The sequence below is a fragment of the Anolis sagrei genome, chromosome 2, assembly GCF_037176765.1.
Source record: "Anolis sagrei isolate rAnoSag1 chromosome 2, rAnoSag1.mat, whole genome shotgun sequence".
Classification (NCBI taxonomy): domain Eukaryota; kingdom Metazoa; phylum Chordata; class Lepidosauria; order Squamata; family Dactyloidae; genus Anolis; species Anolis sagrei.
The window spans coordinates 283,080,815-283,102,035 of NC_090022.1; the positions used below are offsets into that span (position 1 = coordinate 283,080,815).

The window sequence follows — 21,221 nt, forward strand, 5'->3', positions numbered from 1 at the left end:
CATTTTAACCTTATTGCTTTTCAGGAAAGCAAGGCAATGCCATGGGGAAAGAAGTAGCATGCTGCTCTCATCACCTCTTTAGAAAGACTACCTGGACAAGGCTTCTGTTGACTCTAAAGTCCTAACTGTGCAGGTGTGTGCAGATCAAGGGTTGCATGTATCTGTGTGCAACCCTTTTCCTTCAAAAGTGGAATTGTATGGTGATGGTGGAGATGCCAAAAAAACAACTGTGGTTTCATTTCACCAACTTGGCCATAGGCCATGGGGTATCTTGTAGGTATGAGTTTTGGAAAAGATGTTCTATCAGCCATGTCCCTAGTTCTACCAATGGCCCGTGTTGCAATTCTACTCCTAACTGAAAAAGCACACATAATAGCATCACTTTCTTGCGCGAAAACGCCAAAAAAAGGTAGGATTCTCTCCATTTATTCAACTTTGACAAACCATATGTGTTTTTTTCTTTATTTTCACATCAAGAACTATAAATTAAGACTTTGACACATATACAGTAATTTGTTATTAAGGTAAAGGATGTCTGTTGGCACAAATAACTGAGTAAAAACCATTTAATAATAAAATAACATTCATTCTGTAGCTACTTTATTTTGTCTGGAACACTCGATTTAACATATCACCGTCACAAAATAAAATAAAAAATAACCAAAAAACCCAAGACATATAACGGCATTATAAAATATACCTTAAATTACAAGTTTTCTTGGCAAAATTTAGTAAGTTTGGGCCACCCATTGGTTGTTTCAACAATGGTAGGCGTTGCCATTCTCTCATATACCCCTTATTTCCTTTGGATTGAAAGAAAAAAAATGCATTTGAACATTATGCAAACATTACAACAAACGGCATTTTTGGTTAAGTATGGTTTGTGACTCTGTTAGCATGACTGGAATTTCCTTGAAACAAATATTTGGTTTGGCTTATTGCGGAAGAACATATAAAGCTTTTGGGAAGTTTTAACACTATTACAATCATTAACTGTCTTACAAAAAAAATCCTATTTAAAATCCTTGTATCCATTACCATCTTTGGCAGATAAATAGGAAAACAAAAATAAACAGACTATAGTACAAAGCTTTCATTTATCACAATCTACTATTATAAGGCCAAACAAAAATATGTTCCTTTGCACTAATGTAAGCACACGTCCAGGTATATTCTTAATGACAAAAGACATATAAACACGCTACTGATGTTCATGTTGGACGTTGTCTTGTATAGCAGACTGCTGTTTTCCACACACTCCTATCCCTAAGTTGCACTTTCCTAAAGAAAGTAAAGTGTACTTACTTTCTTAGCAGTTTATTTGGCTTTATGGTGGTGCTTGGATACATGGGTTTATGGGCAGAACATCTATCCAAAGCTATCAGTGATGGACACACAAAGTAAAGGATAACCAATGTGCTGCTGGTGAGGAATTTTGTTTGTTCTTCTCAAGTCTAGATGAGGAATTGTTGGCAGCTCTTGGTAGGGCAAAGTGGACCAAGGACAGTCTCACATAATACATGAATGCACCCCATAGTCCTCTATTAAATGACACTCTTTTTGCAGCACAATCTCAAAATGCTTGAGATGTTATCCATGTCAGGTCTGGTTCAAGAGCTGTGGAAGACTTTAGGATCTGCCTATTCTATCCATATGGTTAAGCTAATGTTGTGCTTTGATTCCAACATGATGGGTCAAACTAGACATGGATTTGTTTTAAGAGTTGGAATCTACAGACAGCCTTGAAAATTAAGTCAAGATTCAGTTGCTTGGTCAAGCTAGCAAAATGGCTTCGAACACAGTTAGTATTTTTGACCTGACTCCAAAAAATACACATCTTTACTAAACCATTAGCTTCTTTGATGCCTTACTTAGTCCTGTGATAGCCTCCCAAATACTGCCTCTGTTTTCTTTTTGGTGTGCTACAAAATGAAGCAAACAAACATCCTTTGGAAATACTTGAGAACGGAAATATAGTTGCATAGGAAAAATAGACGAGCAGCAATTGAAACTGAGCTAAGAAAGTATCTTGTTGTTGGAGTGCACAACAAGACTGTAACAGAGCTTGCTAATTCTGATTGTGTTTGGTTTGTGCTTTGTTAAAATAGCACAACAAGTGTATGGCCGTTCATTCCCAGCAAATTGGGAGCTGCCCTGCTTCTCAGATCTGCAGTGATATTGCTGTTTGTGAGTCTGTTTTACCATAAAGCCAAAGGAACTGCTTTTGTATTGGGAAAGAATGCACAGCTGAGCTCACTCATATCTCCAGTAAGACATATCTCTTCAAACTGCCCTCATGTAAAAAGATATTTGTCTTAGAAAGAGGGAGTTGCCAATGAGTTAATATTTTGTTTTAAATGTTAACATTGAATCCAATTTGGATTGGGTGTCCTTTCCTTTTCCAAATGTGCACTGATCTCAAAGTATATCCCAAAAGAAATACCTTCTTTTTGCCAAACTGATATTTCAACTTCATGAGACAGAACTGTGCACATTTCCACAGTCTAAATGCATGTATACACAAACTGTTCCACGACCGCTAACGGATAACAGGCTCCCATGCATAAATAAATTTCATTAAATGAAAGGGAAACATCTATTTCCAAATGAAGAGAAAAGAGTTGCTATTAAGAACCACAATGCATTACACTGCTAAGTTTTTCTTCCTTATGCCTCATGCATCAAAATGATAGCACTGAAATTATAGCGGTTGCTAATTATAATACTACACCGTTAACACAGAACAAGTAATTGTTCAGACCAAGTAGCACAAATGTGGAAAATAATCATACTTTTTTTTTCAACAGAGCAAATTAACACAGATTGTTTCGTCAGCAAAATATGAAAACTGTAAACTTTGGGCTCATTCTGCAACTTTCCCCAATCCAGAATAAATAAAAATCCAAAGGGAAGAAAGACGGACACACATCTTTAAGCGCACCTTTTTTCCTGTCTATTACAAAAGCACAACCTAAAACGTATAAAGCTTTTTAAATTTCTTTTAAATCACAGTTACCAAAATGAAACAAGTGAATAATTTATTACATACGCTATAATAACATTACTCTAAACACTATTATCTATGAGGTATATCTGAGAAAATTCGGTAAGGAATTGAGCGGTCTGCGTTGCCAACATGCCCAGGTTTTATATTTTAAAGCTTTGGAACCATGAAGAATTAGAGAAGAGAAGAGAGGTGAAGAGAGGAGAGAAAAGAGGGAAAGGACCTTTGGTATTATTATCATCATCATTATCATTATCATCATCATCATCATTATTATTACAAATGATGTTCTTTGCAGGGTTGCATTGCAAAGCACCACAGTACAATAAGCTCACCAGTTACAATATGGCGGCCCAGTTGACGCTGAGGTATTCACAGGAAGAATTAAAAAAAAAGCACAGAGAGGTCTAGACTGGCAAAATCGTTGCTTTGGTTCAAGCAAGGCACTCGTCCTGTGGTAAATTCACACTTTGCACGTGAAGCATGAGTCTGAGAGGAAATGCAATTGCTGTCAAGGGGTCCTGCCAATTCTGACCATTTTCTGTGTCCAGGTTGTTTTTGGTCCTCCTTGACACACAAAGTGTGCAGAAGGCCAGGCTGGGAAAGGGTTAACACAAAGGATCTATCATTTTCTTCCACACATGGAAGGCATCCTGAGAGTCATTATAGCTCTAAGTTGAAGGCATATTGCCACAAAATGTACACTGTAGGGTCTAAGAGAGGGGGGAATGTGTTACAGAGTGGGGAGGGGAGGGGTTTTTCTAAAAAGGCAAAAAATCATATTTCAAAGTGTGGAACTTCATTGTGTTGAACCATTGGAAAAGACAGTGTGTGGGCATAAAACTGAAAATAGTGCTCAGCTGCTATTACTTTACTGGAAGAAGTAAACTGGGGGATTACTATTCTAGGAGTAATAATTCAGTTTGCTAATACATACCATAGCACCGTCCCAGTCCTACCATAAACATAGTAGGTAGGTGTGCTCTTTTATATGAAAGGTATCCATAGAATGGCAATATTTTTATTATAACCAACCAAAAAGTCTTGGCTAGCAAGCTTTTGAGCCCTCCTGTAATTCTTTTATCTGGTTGGATGCTATGTTAGGAAACATAGATAAGTTGAGTTGGAAGAGATCTTGTGGGCCTTCCAGTCCATCCCCATTCTGCCAAGAAGCAGGAAAATCACATTCAAAGCACCCCTGACAGATGGCTATCCAGCCTCTGTTTAAAAGCCTCCAAAGGAGCCTCCACCACACTTCAGGGCAGACAGTTTCACTGCTGAACAGCTCTCACAGTTAGGAAGTTCCTCCTAATATTCAGGTGGAATCTCCTTTCCTGTAGTTTGAAGCAATATTATATCTGCAGAGACTGATATTTATAAGACCACTAAGAGCATACATGGGATGGATAGGTGTTAAATGCTTCCCTCACTATCCACAGTTCCTTCCCAAAGGGAGACTTCTTCTGAATGGGTGGAATTTTTGCCTTGAACTGCTGCTGTTAAAATGCCCAGACAAGGCACAAGGTCCTATTTTAATGATTTTATTTTTATGATGCAATTCATTGCTAATTTTTATCTGGAAGGAACAAAATGGGTAATCTAAGCAATTTCCTTCTCACTGGCAGAAAGTCAGTGAAAACTACATATTATCTGAAATCTGTTCACAGTTTGGGATTTTTTTTTTCTGTGCAAAATTGCCTTTCTGCTGGGAAGGGCATGGAAATGTCACCATACGCTGTCCTGCTTCCTTGGGCCTTGGAAATCTTTTCCCTGGTGGAGACTGCTTTACTGAAAGGCTAGAGGTTTTTTTCCTGAAGGGGAATATGATGTAGATATGATGATGGAGCTCCATCACAATAGCTACATCTCCTGATGTAGAATATTGTCCAGTGCCTATGAATTTTGAATACTTCTAGAGCATGGCCATACAGCCTGAAAAACCTACAACAATCCAATTTGGAATATTTCTCTGATTTTTATATATATATACAGTATACCTCACAACAGGGAAATCTTTAAACCAGATGACCATAAATCAGACACCTTTCCAGAGAGTAAACATATTTTACCCTCCATAAAGGGCAAACCACAACTATACAAGTTTTGAAGCTGAAATCCTATTCCCAGACATTACTTTTTCAGACTACACCTCCCTGAATGCCCTCAGCCAATATAGCCTATAGCCATATTGGCTGTGGGATTCATGGGAGTGCGTGGTCCAACAAAAGCTAAATTTCAAGCTTTGCCTACACTTGGTTTTGCTTCCTAGTAACCACTATTTAATGGAATAATGTCTTGGATTGTGGAGGTTTCATTTAGCTTTCTCCATGGTCAGGAATTCTATCTCAGCAAGAGACAATCATGTTCCAATTTTAGATTTTTAACCCTAAACTATATCTCCAAGGGGAAATGCTTTTACATGAATCCTATGTGAAATCCCCCAGAAACATCCAAAAAGTATCTAGCAGCTGTCAGGAGAAAATAAAATAAACTTTAGTAAGAATAATTCTCTAGAAGCAAGAAGAAAAAGGATAACCAAAGAGAACTCATATTCAACACAACTGTCTCTTTTTGTTTTCTAGGTCCCACGAGATAATAACAACACATATAACCTGACCCAGTAGTTCCATGTACAGAAAGCTGACGTGTGTGTTTAATATGCCTGTGCATACTGCTTGCAGGTATGAGGAATTTTCCTTTGTCACTTCAACACAGAGGACAATCTATTGTTTTTAAAGGGGTGGCTTGCGGAGCTTTCTCTTCTATGGGAGGGGACCAACTCTGCCAGAGATTTGGATATGTGCAGGAACATTGAATTCCACCTATAAATGGGTATGGCCCAGAAAAAACTTGAATGCACCTAGAACCAGGTGGGCACAATGGGAAATATAAGATATTCACCTGAATTTAGTCCTACTGACCTTCAGTAGTGTTTCTTCCCAGTAAAAGAGGACTCCAACACAAACTCAAGGGCACAGCTAAGGATTTCTGGCCCATTTACTCCTTTGATCCACACTTAGAGATTGTGTGTTTTGCACTGCAGCCTACATCTTAAGCATGTAAATTTGGAATTATAGGATTTGGTATATTTAGGGTTTTTTGGATTGTGTCCCATGAGTGAATCTAAATGTTACTCAGACTGGTTCATTTACAGCCACACATTGGCCCAAAGTATGAACATGGAGAACTATATTTACTCCTCCGTCTTTTGCAGGATGGAGGTGGTGATCTACACTCTAAACCAGTGGTTCTTCAACTTGTGGGCCCCCAGATGTTTTGGCCTTCAACTCCCAGAAATCCTAACAGCTGGTAAACTGGCTGGGATTTCTGGGAGTTGTAGGCCAAAATACCTGGGGACCCACAGGTTGAGAACCATTGCTCTAAAGCAGTGGTTCTCAAACTGGGTCCCCAGATGTTTTGGGCCTACAACTCCCAGAAATCCCAGCCAGTTTACCAGCTCTTAGGATTTCTGGGAGTTGTAGGCCAAAAACATCTGGGAACCTCAGGTTGAGAACCACTGCTCTAAACAGCAATTTGGACAAGAATTCCAGGTAGTATTTCTCTTCCTACACCCTACTAAACATCAGATTTTGACCACATCATATCACAATCTGCTTTTGAAACTATGTTTCAAAGATGACTTATCATGGAGGTTTGGGCTTACTGTTCTGAAAAACAAAATCAACTGTGAAGACCTTGCTATGTGGTGAATAATTGAAGGTAGCTTCTCTGGCTCACAACATTTCTCCACAAAGTCAAGGACCCTTTCTATCCATCCTCATCCATACACCTCCTTAGCCACCCAGTTCAGGCACTTTCAGATGGAAATGTGCATCCCTGTCCATGTGGTTCAGGCTACTTGAGAAAGGGAGAAACATGCCATGAGGCAACTCCAGGCAAAAGTCTTCTCTGTACATGGAACACCGTGACAGCATCAGGCAATAGGTGCTTAAAATCAAGCTATTAGAAATGCCTCCTTTTGGGAGGCTGGGAGCGGAAAGGGTGGTGGCAGAAAGTGAAACACAGAAAAGGATTTTGTCAGAATTAGCAGTTCCCTTGAACAGACTTTCTTGGGGTGGTTGGGGGTATCTGAGTTGCAGCTGTACATACTGGATGTAAAAGAGAAAAAGTGAAAACTATAAAGAGCACAAGCAAAATGCAGACCGCACAGAGAAAGAAATCTTTGGTATCTTTGGTATCATCAACACGATTAAAATTACAAATGGAAAAAGTCAGTGAGGTAGCCTCTTTGGTTCTCACTAGAAATAGAAAGTTTTTTTTCCTTTTTTTCCTGTTTTTTTTAAATCCTTTTATTTTTATTTTTATTTTTTTTTACACACACACGAAGTTCATTCTTGGAAGCAGCTACTTTTAAGGGTTTCTCTCTTTTTTAAAAATTATTTACTTATTTATTTTATTTTTTTGCTTGTTGTTATTTTATATTTTTATCCCCCCAGCTTAGGTTTAGGTTTTTAAAAAGCCACAAAGTTCAGGCAAAGTGTTGTAGTGTCTTGGTTTTCATTTTTAAAAAAATCCCCTGTTGTTCCTGAATGCATGGTTTTTAGACAAAATATTCCTTGCTTGTCCAAAAATAAAAAATAAAAAAATCACTCTGTTGTTCTGACAGCAAATAAACTGTAGTGCTTTACGCTGATTTCATAAAAAAAATATAAACTATACAAGGGCACCTTTAGTAGATGCTGAATAAGTTAAATAAATAAGTTATATTATGAAGGCTTTTACGTGCCGTAATAATAATTAAAAAGTAAGCCTCACTTTTTTTGGTTTTGAGAGGGTTTTTTTTAGTGAGGTGAGGAGGAATTAACTTAAATAACTTAAAACTGATCATTTTATAAACCATTGAAGGTGATTATAATATATAAAACATACCCTTGTTCGGGGAGAAAGGTGGGGGACATCTTTAATCATTTTTGGTAACTTGCCATCTTTCACCTTGTTTCTGTAACAGATTCTGGAAGCTGTACCAATACCTCTCCCGAACATTAAATGTATGTGCTAACCTCAGATTTGCATCTAGGATGCACTACACTTCTAAGATTGATAAATAAGCAAAAATTAACACTAGCAAATTAAAGGCACAACCCAGAGGGAGATGATCGCATGCACATACCATTGAACTTGGTGATGGTACCAAACTTCTATACCCTGGTACCGGCTCCATTAATTTCAATGGGATGTGGTTAGGACCAAATCCAGGTGGGTTGCAACCAAAATAATCAGGAATGTCATCAAAATCATCACAGAAGGTAATCAGTAGACTTCTGGCCCTCCAGCTTTAGCACCAGCTAAATCTATGTTCAAAGTCCAAGACTGTGTCCTGACGCCAATGGAATCAATAGGACCTTGACTTGGAATACATATTTAAGCAGAGCTAAGATGTTGGGCTTGGTTCTCTATCTAACTAAAATAAATCTCATGATTGATCATTAGTGTTACTCATTACAGCCCAAAACATATAAAGGAAAGAAATAAAGGCTTTGAAGATGACCGTGTAACTTTTCAAACAATAACAAAGCAAAACAAATCCCATAATAAATAGCGAGTAGGCCAAGCAATAATCTATAAAAATCACAAAATACTTAAATATGGTGACAAGCAAGAAAAAAAAAACATCAGAATTTTTGTTCCCCCATAGCTATGTCATTGCCACATCTCCTCTTTTTTGTTTTTTGTTTCTTTTTTGGGTTTTAAAAAAAGGAGGTTGCTATTCCCGTAAGTCGGTCTGAGCTTTACGTTTTGCTGGTTTTTGTCCTTCGTAGGTCTTTGGATTTAGCTTTAGTTAAGAGAGATCCAGAATAAAGCTATTCAACCGAAGTAATCAAGCACATTCTTTGTTCCTCCACAGATGATTAAACAATATCCAAGGTTTCTTGAAAGTTGAATTCATCTTGGATGTGCCCATGAAAAAAAACTCCAAGTATAAAAGTAAAGAAAGATGTTGGGATACTATTCCGCTACCGTTTCTTTCTGAAACTGTGCACATGGAACAGACAGTACTCAATGCAAATAGACACAAGCTTTGATCAGTATATGCACAAAACATGTTTAAATGGCTGGCAGTCCCCTGTAAATGTATTTGCACTTTGGACGTGGCTGATTGGAAAGCAAAATTAAACAGGATGTTCCAACAGTTCAGCTACAAAACAAAACAAAATTTGGTTGGCAAAAGAAAGCAAAAGTACAAAAGATTAGGATCAGAAAAGGGGACAGAGGAGCTGAATATTTTTGGCGCCTAGAATGAAAGCTGTATGGCACATGCTTATCAGTGATAAACTGGCTAAAGCTGTTAGCTGCCATTTGTAGATTGGTGAAATAGACTTGGGAAATATTTCTGCTTAATGCTTCATTTCATGTAGATAGCATTTAAACAACATAGATTGATCATGGCTGGTTGCATGTGCCAGATGCCTGGATTTTAGCAGGTACAATTTAGAGCTGTTCCTGGTTTCCAATATGGATTTGGTAGCCAAGAGCAATAATGGGGTTCAGGGTAGCTGGTAAATGCATCTCTCTCTCTCTCTCTCTCTCTCTCTCTCTCTCTCTCTCTCTCTCTCTCTCTGTGTGTGTGTGTGTGTGTGTGTAAATGGATCCATGTACAACTGGTACATATACATCTATGTATTTGTGCACACAACATGTTCCTCTAGTTTTTAAATATCAGGATATATTAGTAAATAAAAATTGGGCACGTGACCCTCTGCAAAACACAAAGTTGTTGTAACTAAAAGACCTGAGGCTTTAATAGTAGTGATTCCTCTTCACTATCCTTTTCCTGCAGTATAACAAAGTACGCGAAATGAATTCTGGTGAATTGTGGAAAAGCTTCCCACATTAAAAATTGGTGCAAAAATAAAGGAAGACTCTAGATCAGTGAGTTCCCACCTTGTGGAACAATTTGGATTAGGGGTTTCTAAAGACAATAGTCCTGGAAACAACCTTCCTAAGAATAATGATTTGCTTACCACTGCTAATGTTTCCCCGCAAACTGTGGTTGCACAGATGGGATTTAGTGTGTTATAGGGCATATTTACAGTTCAGCAAGGCAAGACAATCTTGCCCAGGTTGAACTGAGAATGTGCAATAAGGTCTCATCTCAGAATCCTTTACAAGCCCATGGATTTCTTGGCATAGTTGCTTAACAGTCTTCATAGGGAAGAAGTGGTCTAATGATGGTATTTATAAGACCTAGATGTTTACAAGAAAGCAATACAGGGATGTAGATGTGTGGTGGGGAGATAATGAACACCAGATTTAGAGGATTCTCTATTCTCATAAGCACAGATCTAGTGGGGAGAAATGGATCTGGGTGGTCAGAATTCAGTGATCACTGTTTCTTGAGGATCAGATGGGGAAAAAAAACAATTAATCATTCCCTGGGTTATAAAGATGATGTGGCATGGGCTGTTTCTCAGAAACACATGATTATTCCATATAGCAACCAACAAAACATCATTTCATTTGCATTCACAAAACATTTCCCTCCCTCCCGTTGCTTAGATTTGTCATTGAAAAGCATGAAATACACACAACCCATTCAACAAAGCTGACGCTGAACTGGCAAGCGTCTTCCTCAAACACCAGTTCTGGTTAGAGGAGCTTGCTTAGCTTAGTATCCCAACATCTTATACTTGGAGCCCATGGAATTCTATAGTAAAATTCCATGTGGGAGCAGAAACTGGAAAAAAAGAAAATAACTTAGAAAAAATATCCCTTCTGTGTGTTTGTTTGCTGTTGCTTAAAAGAAACAGAATCAATTTACCTTTACACAGATCAATGGTGCTATAAGCATTTTAGCTGTGCAAGGGGAGATAATGAACTGAACTTAAAGTCATGCGAAATCCTCATTCTTTGGTATTGTAGCTGTTGAGGTCTCGGTTGCTCTGTTCCTTGTTCTTTTGAAAAAACTGCATAGGCACAAATTAAAGACAATCTTCAACTTTAAGATTACTGAGTTGTCAAATGAAGCAGCAATCCCGTTGGCTTTTCCATTCGTTTTCCTTTCTTGTTAACCCTTTCTTTGAACTCTGCTTCCTAAAAATGTCCCAAGATGTCTGTCAAAACACAGTGTGTTATCATTGGTATTTTTTTTCCTGACGTGCTTCCTTATTTTGGTTTTATTTTATTTTTTAATTATTATTCATTTCTTTATTATTTTCCCCTAAACGGAACAGTTTGTTGCAGAAGAAGTAGGTGCAGAAAAAAGTTTCTTTGGTTTCGATTAAGTAGTACATAAAAGAGTCTCAAGTGTCTTTAAAGGATCATTAACAGCATTTGGCTTGCTATTGAACACTCAAGTGGTGTTCCAAGGAAGGGGGCTATTCACTGGTAAATATGCACATTGTATGACCAGAGCAATTCTGATGAGAAAGATGGTGTGTGTCTCGGTGTGTGAACACTGTACCCTAATGCAGTTGAAAGTGAGCAACGCGACTTCACTTGCAGAGAACTTTTTCAGTTCGCTGGAAGGGTGAACTGAAAGAGACCTGTACTTTTGACCCACATGGATTCTCAAACCTGACTGTTTGGACAAAGATGGCAATGATGACACAGACAATGATGTTAGAAGAATGGCAAAGGTATAATGATCTTTGGCTTGCAGTATCCTGCTATCTTTGGCGTGTTGCATTCTTAGATGAAGGGAGAGGTGATGATGGTTTTGTCCATGACAAGACTTGGAGAGCCTTTTGTCTAACTACGTGCTCCAGTGGTCAGTGAGTGACATCGTCAAGGTATTTGCTTTATTCTCCTGCCTAAAAACACCAACTAACTTGAATACAGAATTGATGTGGCAAAGAAAAGCGTGTTCTTAGGATAATGATGATGACACAGTGAAGTTAGATGCCTCGTAACAAAGAAAGACTTAGAGCTGGAGAAGTGTTGCATTTGCCCTATGTGTGGTAACATTATGACTGGCTTCCTGAGTGTGTGTCGGCACTATGTACAAATAGAAATTGTGACCTGCAAAAGTGTGCTTGAAACCAACATGTTCACTAACACCCCCTAACTCCGAGCACGTCTTGTAAGAACAGGCAAAGAGTCCCGAGCTGGTCCTGTTTTCTTAGTCTATTGTCTTTGTGCTTGATAGTTTGGGTTCAAGGGAACCAAATTGTACTGATCCAAGACCATACATTAATAGACAATTAGGTTTTTTTTAAAACAAAGCCAAGCATGTTAAGTCAAATCATACTGATCATACTGTAACAATGCCTGACTTTCTGAAAGAAAAACCTTATGTTGTTAGGTCTAGTTCAAATTTGTGCTCAGAACCTGTATGTTTCAATGATTGTGAGCTTTGGTGTGGAGAATCTAAGCAGCCTGAAAACAAAATAGGTCAGACATGTTTTGAATTCTTTTGGTAAATAATCTGCTACTCTGGGTGCTATTTTGTTCATGGATCCCATTGACCTCAAAGCGAATGATTTTGTTAGAAGCTCTGATTGACTCTGCCATGCTGGCCCTGGATGAACTTGGGTCATGAATTACCTATTTTTCTTTGAGACATGCTTAGTCTGCCTTGAGTGTATTGTTGACCTGCACATTAAAACAGCCCCCCCCCAAAAAAACTGGTAGTCTTTTAAATTAAATTAAATGTCCCCATGTTGTAAATTGGTGTTACTGTTTAAGAGAATTGTGCTTTCAAATCACCAGTGAAGGGCCCCATTAAGAATCCATTCCTTTTCAAATATCTTAGTTGAGTTGTGCCCAATTTAGATTCGGTTCTTTGATCATGCTTTGGTACAAGTGCTGGAGGTTGTGGAAGATCCCCCGGTGCTCAAATCATCCTGCCATTTCTCGAGACTCCGCCTCCGCGCATTCATGAAGAAGTTACTGACAGTGGTAAGTTCCAAGCCCAGCTGTTGCGAGATGGTGATCTGCATTTCTTTGGATGGACGTTTGTTCTCTTTGAAGATGGCAAAAAGTGTTCTGCGTTGGAGATCGGTGAAAACCAGACGAGATTTCTTCTGGGAGTTGTTCCTATCTTTATTTGGTTCTTGTTCTTTGCGTTTGCATGCTTGCCGGGGAGAAATAGAAAGAGAAAAGAAAAGAAGAATCAATGTATGCATAAGTACCAATCAACTGAGCAGGTGATACATTGAAAGCATTGATGAAACCTTAGAGTAGATGTATACTGTTAAACTTTATTGTGCAAATTGCAGAAACGTCAATATCCCACCCGCTCAGGCCCATCTCCTCTGACTCAGAGTGACTGATGCAGACTATATGTACCTTTTCAGTTTGTACCAAGTGTGTAATTAACAAGGCAGCTATTGCCATACAAGCAGAGTGGGCAACTGCCTGGTGCTATAATCAAGGGGTTCCTTCCATGATAGAAACCGCACACCAGCTTCTGGGCACAGCAAGGACCCCACTGGAGGCACCCTAACTTTTTTTTACAGGCTCTGCCTCCATTCTAAGAGGTCAGAAAGAATTGGAGAAAGTCATAAAACTTTTACGTTGATGGTGTTGTAAAGCTTTCCTGAAATGATGCTGAATGTCACATTATTAGAAAGTCAATGCAACATTGCTGATATTCACAGTTTTCTTTTGTTGTTCTATTATTTTTTTATTTGTGGTATTTGATTGCCGATTGTAAACCGCCTCGAGTCGCCTTCAGGCTGAGAGAAGCGGTATATAAATATGGTAAATAAATAAATAAATAAATTTGTATACTGCCCTTCTCAACCCCAAAGACGACTCAGGTGGTTCACAGTGTTGGCAATAATTCAATGCCATTGATAAAAAACAGTATAAAACATCAAAATTGACCCTTCCCTGATAAACATTAAACATTATTAAATACCTTCACAGCACAATTAAAAACACACAAATGCTATCTAAAAATTCTACAAACACACATTCAAATTCAGTTCATAAAAGATACAGATCAAAACATTTATGTAAAATATACATTAATCACACAGGACAGAGACCAAACCACATGACATGAGTTTAAAATTCATGCTTTCAACTTAAGATGAAATATAGACAACTAAACACTATTATCAACATTAACAATTTTATGCATATTAATACACGTTGTCATCTGTTTTCACCTTATAGCACTAATGGAAACTATTATTTTCTTATGAAATCTAGACCCTTTAAAACAGATGATTAAAACAAATGGAACTACATTCCATTATCTATTTATGGATCAAAATTTTTGAGCTTATTTGGAAGCCAGCACACCGCTTTGCCCTGGGATACCAGGTCGTTGTAGTTTCAGTTGGACTGAAAATAGTCTGAGGACAAAAGTGCTAAGTGGCATAAAGTTATGTTGGTAAAATGTTGCTGATATTTAAGTTTCTGTGAAGCTAAACAAGAATGCTATAAGTTAAGGTTACTGAAACACTAAAAGCTGGACTTCCTAAGCAGAGAAGTCAGAATGGAAGTTATGAGCCTATCTAGAGCACAATAAGGAAGCATTCTCTATTTGTTTAAAGTTATTCTACCTGGAGATCCTGCACTGAGCAGGGACTTAGACTATTCCAAGCCATAACACCTGTCCATTCCCTCTAGCACACTTACTAAATTACTTCTAATCATGGGATAGTTCCTTCTCTAGCTTCTACCACTTTCTGCATTCAACACAAACTTTTGTATCTTTCTTCAACTTCTCCTCATCTCAGCCTTCTTCAACCTGGTGGATTACGTTTCCTAGAAACCCTCAACAATCTATTCTGGGAGTTGTAAGCCAGCATGTTGTGAAGGAACCAGATTGTATGGATTTAGCCATATTGATTGATTGTTGGCTACCTGATCATGGTGTTTCCTTTTCCATTTAAACTATTCTTACTCTCTCAAGTACAGTTGTAAGTGAGCAAATGACAAAAGCAAGTGCCCCCCTGATTTCTTATGATTACACTTGGGATGAGCTGGGTTTCCCCATTCCACTTTGCATGTGTCCTCTACTACTGCTGTCTTTCCTGATCTCAGGGCAGGAAAGTGAGAAGTGCCAAACTATGCTAGTGATGTGTTGTCAGAGGCTTTCATGGCCAGAATCACTGGTTTGCTGTGAGTTTTCTGGGCTGTATGGCTATGTTCCAGAAGCATTCGCTTCTGATGTTTCACCCTCATCTATGGCAGGCATCCTCAGAGGTTGTGAGGTCTCTGAAGATGCCTCACAACCTCTGAGTATGCCTGCCATAGATGTGGGTGAAACATCAGGAGAAAATGCTTCTGGAATATGGCCATACAGCCTATGCTAGTGATGTCATAATTTTCCTGGATGCTGGGATATGTTGCCTTCCTAGTCTATTCCCAACAGCTGTTGCTGGTTTTATCTACTAGTCCTCTGGTCTTCTTGGAGGTAGGCACCTCAAATGTGACCATGAACATTCTATCATGCTTATATGGTATTTGCCTGTGCATCATCTATTGCCCGCAACCCTATGAAATACATATGAACTCCTTTTGGGGTGAACAATGGATGTACACATAATGCATTCATAATCCAAAGTCTGGTGTTCCAAAGTCTCCAAACATCTGTGTTCTCTCTCTGCCCCCTTCCTCTTTTTGTATGATTTCTCTTTCTTCTTTCAAATTCCCCGTCCACTTTTGACCTCACATTCTGTCCATATCACAAACCAAAGCATGAGCTGCATTTGTTCACACTCAGCACTTTCAAATCCAGTATTTCCTCTTTTTATCCCATATCATCATTAGCATGATCTACTTCTTCTTCATCATTATGCCAATACATTTTTTTCTGAACAAAAGCCCAAAGAAGAAATGTAGGCTGGAAATAATGCAGAACCATCATATTCTTACAGAGCTGGAAAAAAGTGATTGCATTTAGTTGTTTTTGCATGCAGATATGACCTAAGACTAGGTATACACTATCCTATATCCCAGGATCTCATCCCAGATTATCTTCTTATCCCAGATTATCTGGTAGTGTAGACTCTGAGCTGGGCTGGTAGCACAGCAGCAATAAATCACTGCCGACCGAAAGGTGGCAAGTTCAAAGCCTGAGTCAGGGTTGAGCTCCCGACTGTGAATAGCTGTTAAAAAATAGCTGTTTTTTTAAAAGCCCAGCTTACTGTCCACCTAAGTGGTTCAAAAACAGAAAAGAGGTTGGTGATTTGAAGCCAGGAGTGTAGTGCAACAGTGCATTGTCATTTCCTTCTTTGTAAAAGCAGCCCGATGCATATTTACTCTCATTATGTTTAGCAGGACATATTTCCAAATAAGTAGATACATAATTGTTCTGTCAGGAATGCACCCATCTCTCAAGACTGCTGAACTAGACCGGTTTGCTTAATGCTTCACTTATCATGGTGCAAGATTATTAATATACATTTCAGCTGGGTCATACGAAAGGATTCTAATATTTTTAAAAGATGAGCTTTTTCCCAAGCAGGCTACAAAAAAAATAGTATTTTCTGGTTAAAAACCAGTTACGAGGTTCTGTACAAAACCAATAACAATCACAGGACCACAAATGTCAAATTGGCGCAACTAAACAATTGAAGAGAGATGCAATATTGAAATGCTCAGCCCGGTATGTATCTTCTATCAACAACAGCTCAACTACAATTGGATATCATATTCATGCAATAATATCCCTAAGCAATATATAAAGCATATCCTTGAAGCAAATGGATACACATTAACAGTACACTAAAATTAATTTGGAACAGATAACTCTTTTAGCCTAGTGGGTCAGATGTTCTTGACCTAATATTTTATATCTACTCCTTTGAACTCCATGGTGCTCCATTTCCTGCTCGGCTCTGTTGTACTGTGCAGAGTAAATGCAACATTAATCGGCTAAGTTAATGCACACGGTTAGAGGGACAAGAGCTGAGCCAAGACTATTTCCCCCCTCCACTCCCTCCAAAACCTTGAGCATTCAAAGGCCTTGCCAGGAACACATTTAAAAAGCTGAGGTCCTCTGGTTTGAAACGCAGAAGGGCAGGTTGGAACATCATTTTACAAGCTTGTTATTTGCATCCAATAAAAAAACATTATGCTTGAAAATTCCAGAAAGTGCTGCAATTGAGGTTTTTGTTCAGACTTTTAGTGGACTCTGTGCTGAAAAAGCACATAAGATTGCCAATGGGCTCACTGCCCTCTAATATCAGATACATGAGAAGATATTTGGAGTCACTTGGCTGAGGATTTTGATTCTTCTATTGGCTTTCAAACTTCTTTGGGGGACCTGGAAGAATCAATTTGGAGGTGGGACTATTCTCCAAATTCTCATGCAGAGACTAATGAAGGGCCATCTCCATCTACTATTTGAAATTTCCCACAATACCTCAGTATTATACTATTTTGGGGGTACTATGGGAAAATTCAAAAGGCCACTCATAGCTGAGAGGGTATCCACTGAAGAAGCAGATGTTCATTGACAGCCATTGGTAAAGGTCCCTCTCAAACCAGGAGATGGCCCTTCATTAGTCTGCAATCATTGAGGCAATGGAAATACCTCAATAGGCTCTTCAGTGGTCTGATAATCTTTCAGGAAAAGGATGTAAAAATCTGAATAAGGACTTTATCACATGAGGGATGAAACCTTCACTGAAGCAGAACCATCACCAAAGATCACATGATACCATGCACATTCTGTGGCCTGTCCGCCTCCTCCTTATGATTAACCCATCCCTCAAAACTGATGGGCAAAACCCATCAACACTAGCCAATCCTGCAATGTTGCTATCACCAACCTTGTGCAATGACTCTGTTCGGCTTCTGTGCCGGCATGTCGGCAGGAAAGGACATTTTGGGGGGGGGGGGGCAGGATTCTCCTCCTCTCTCACTTTCCCTCCCTCCCCACCACTATTTCTGATCTTATTGTCTTTTTTACAAAAATATGTGCCTTTAAAAAGTAATAACCATTTCTGGAACTTAAAAATTGCTTGAAAATATGCGTGCAATATCGATGACTGTGCAACTGACATGAAATAGTGGCTTGGCACGATAAAGTCTTTAGTTACAAAGGGAAAAGAACCTTGATGGAATAAGCCTGCCAAGCTTAGATGGTCCATTATCCTGTTCACACTATGACTTTTTTTCATGTCAGGAGCGATTTGAGAAACTGCAAGTCACTTCTAGTGTGAGAGAATTGGCCGTCTGCAAAAACGTTGCCCAGGGGATGCCCTGATGTTTTGATGTTTTACCATCCTTGTGAGAGGCTTCTCTCATGTCCCTGTATGGGGAGCTGGAGCTGACAGAGGGAGCTCATCCGCACTCTCCCTGGATTTGAACCTCCGACCTGTCGGTCTTCAGTACTGCCATTGGGGGCTCCTACACAATGGCTAAGCAGTTGCAAATGGAAAATCAACAAGCAGAACAAGATTAGAAGGAAAATGTCCCATTCCCCACTCCCCAGTAAAAAAGGATATTGGCCTCCAGATTCATAAAGTATACCGACAAAACAAAGAAGAACCATTTTGAATGTACATATAAATTATCTGCAGTGTCTCAGAAAAAGCAGCTATGATGTTTGAACAGTGGGAGAGAGTTCAAAGTCAAGAGGACTTGATGGCCTCCCAAAGGCTCTCAAATGTCAACAGGAAGTAGATAAAACCCAAAGGACTATTGCTTGAGGCAGGCAAACTAGCACTGAAGCTGGACTGTTGTTTTTCGTGATGGTCCCTACTACACATCCTGCTGCTGATTTGCCTCCTCCCCATGATTAATCTCTTCCTTTCTACTGATGGGGAAAAAAACCTGTCAATAGTTCACACTCCTTCAACATTCCTGTTACCTACCTAGTACAAAAGGTCTATTCTACTTCTGTGCCAGCAGTTGAATGGCATCATGGGATGGGATTCTCTCCTGCCTCTCCATTGCTATTCCTGAGCTGTTTTGTGTTTATTTAATATCTTACAATTATTTTTATTTTTATTGATGAACCTGCAACGTTGCTCTAAAAATACAGAGAAACAAAAGTGCAAAGAGGTGGGGTTATGAAAATGCGTGGAAGCATGACCATGGACTGTCAAATCAGCAATATTGCTCAAAGAAGAGGTGTGACATCGATGATGCTCATTGTGGTATGTCTCCTCTATCTATGGTCCCTTCCACACAGCTGAATAAAATCCCACATTATCTGCTTTGAACTGGAATATATGGCAGTGTGGACTCAGATAACCCAGTCCAAAGCAGATATTGTGGATTATTTACCTTGATATTCTGGGTTATATGGCTGTGTGGAAGGGACCTTCGTTTGCCTGGCTGCTTTGGAATAATGGCTCCAAGAAATAAAGTCCCAAGTAATATTTTCTTAATAAGAGAGGAATGCATTTCAAAGTACAATGCCCGGCCTTAGCAGATAGAAACCCATTCTGTGGATTGATAAAAGATGCAGCCAGCCCAAGACTTACTGCATAAAGCGGGGCATCAAATTGTTTTCTTAACTACTGCAATGCAACCAGAAGAAAACAGAAAGGAATTTCTGCCATTTGCGGAAACCCTTGTCCTTTTTGGATGACAAGAACTGACTTTAAGAGGGAGCAGTGATTCAGGATCTATTAACCCATGAAGATCCTTTGCACAATTATGGTAATTTCAGGGTCTTGTTGAGATCTTGTGCCAGATCAGGAGATACTGACCTGAAAAGTCATCTTGAAATTGCAGCTCTGAATGCCCAGTATACTAGCCCTCAAATACAGAAAGAACTAATAGACATTTGTGGTGACAAGATAGTCAAAAATTGGTGATAGATGCAATGCATCACAGTGTTTCTCTGTTTTGGCAGATGAAACTTTGGATGTGAATACCTCAGAACAGTTCTCGCTCTAAGTAAGGTACATTGATGTTGAAGCTGCAGAAGTAGGAGAAGACATTATAGGCTTTGTGAAGATAAGAAATATGACAAGTGGAGGACTTGAATGCATTCTTTTGAAAACACTGGAAAACACTGGAAAAACTGGACTGAACTTGTGATTGAGTTGCTAATATGAGTGGTCATATTAGTGGTGCACAGGCACTTATATCGCAGAAGTATTCAATGGCTTTCTACATCCACTGCAGTGCTCACTCACTAAAAACACTCATTAAATCTCATTAAACACTCACTAAATCTAGCCTTAGCAAAGACTTGCAGCAGTCCTCAATCACTGCCAAGAAACAATATCAACTGTTTAAGTTTTGTTGAACTGTACAGTGTGTTGGTGAGAACACTTGAAGAACTAAAAGAGAATCTTCTATGCAACTCTGAGACTTCTTCCCAAGCTGGACACCTTCTTTTAGCTGTTCTGAATGCTGAATTTGTAGTAACCAACGCATCTCAAGAAACTTTCTGTCATAAGCTCTTCAGCTTAGCAAAACATTACAAAGAGTAGATGTGAATATTTTCTGTAGTCTGCAACATGTTCACAGTCTGTTAGAAAAAGCCAGGTAGATGTGCACAGTATCTGTGAAAGAATTTCAAGAGATCTTTGAGACAGCAAGATTGGTGGTAGAGACTATGGGTGGAGAAGTTAGCATTCCTCACATCTGTTCAAAGCAGACTTGTAAAAGCAACATCCAGGAATATTATAGACTAAATGTGTGCATTACATTTCTAGACTTTTTCTACAGTCAGCTTCAAGAAAAATTTACAAGGCACAGAGAAGTAGTTCAGGTACTGCAAGTGTTTCTTCCTATTAATTGTGGCCATTTAAAATCCAACTTGAACAAATGTACAGAACTTTACAATGAATGCCTTCAAGATACTGACTCGCTGATGGAAGAGTTTGCCCTATTGTATGCAAAATGGAAAAAGATCACACCTGCAGAAAAAGCATCAAATGCACTGGAATCATATCTTGTATGTGATATTCCTTTTTTTTCCAAATGTGAAGAAACTTCTTCAGATTGCTGCAACATTGCCAGTATCAACAAATGAAAGGTCATTTCCAACTCTTAAGAGTTTGAGAACATATATAAGAAGCACAATAGGACAAGAATAGACAGGACTTGCATTCTTGAGTTTCAACCAAAGTTTATCTATCAAAGTGTATTGACACAGTTTTCAAGTGTTTCCAATAGGCATTGTGATATTCTTTTGTAACCACTAAATTAGCAATTAAAAGTAATTATCATGATTTTTTAGACTTGAAACTTTGTTGCTAATTAAGTCTACATAAAATATAGAATGAGTCACAGAACTGAAATTATTTTAAATTATTTTAATTATTGAAATTATTTTATATTATGAACCTACTCTCCATGATTCGCTGAAAATAAAAATTGTTTCAACCCC

The 21,221-nt window shown here is 38.7% G+C and overlaps 1 protein-coding gene across 2 annotated transcripts in view; it reads right to left on the bottom strand.

Annotated features, from left to right (window-relative positions):
• Window positions 1-448: 448 nt before the first annotated feature.
• Window positions 449-21,221, bottom strand: part of ONECUT2 (one cut homeobox 2) — a 94,284-nt gene continuing 73,511 nt past the window's right edge. For both annotated transcript variants that reach the window (XM_060761313.2, XM_060761312.2), the window contains one exon: window positions 449-13,037. In XM_060761313.2, coding sequence (XP_060617296.2) covers window positions 12,751-13,037 — 287 coding nt within the window. In that variant the 3' untranslated portion in view covers window positions 449-12,750. The remainder of the gene's footprint in view (window positions 13,038-21,221) is intronic.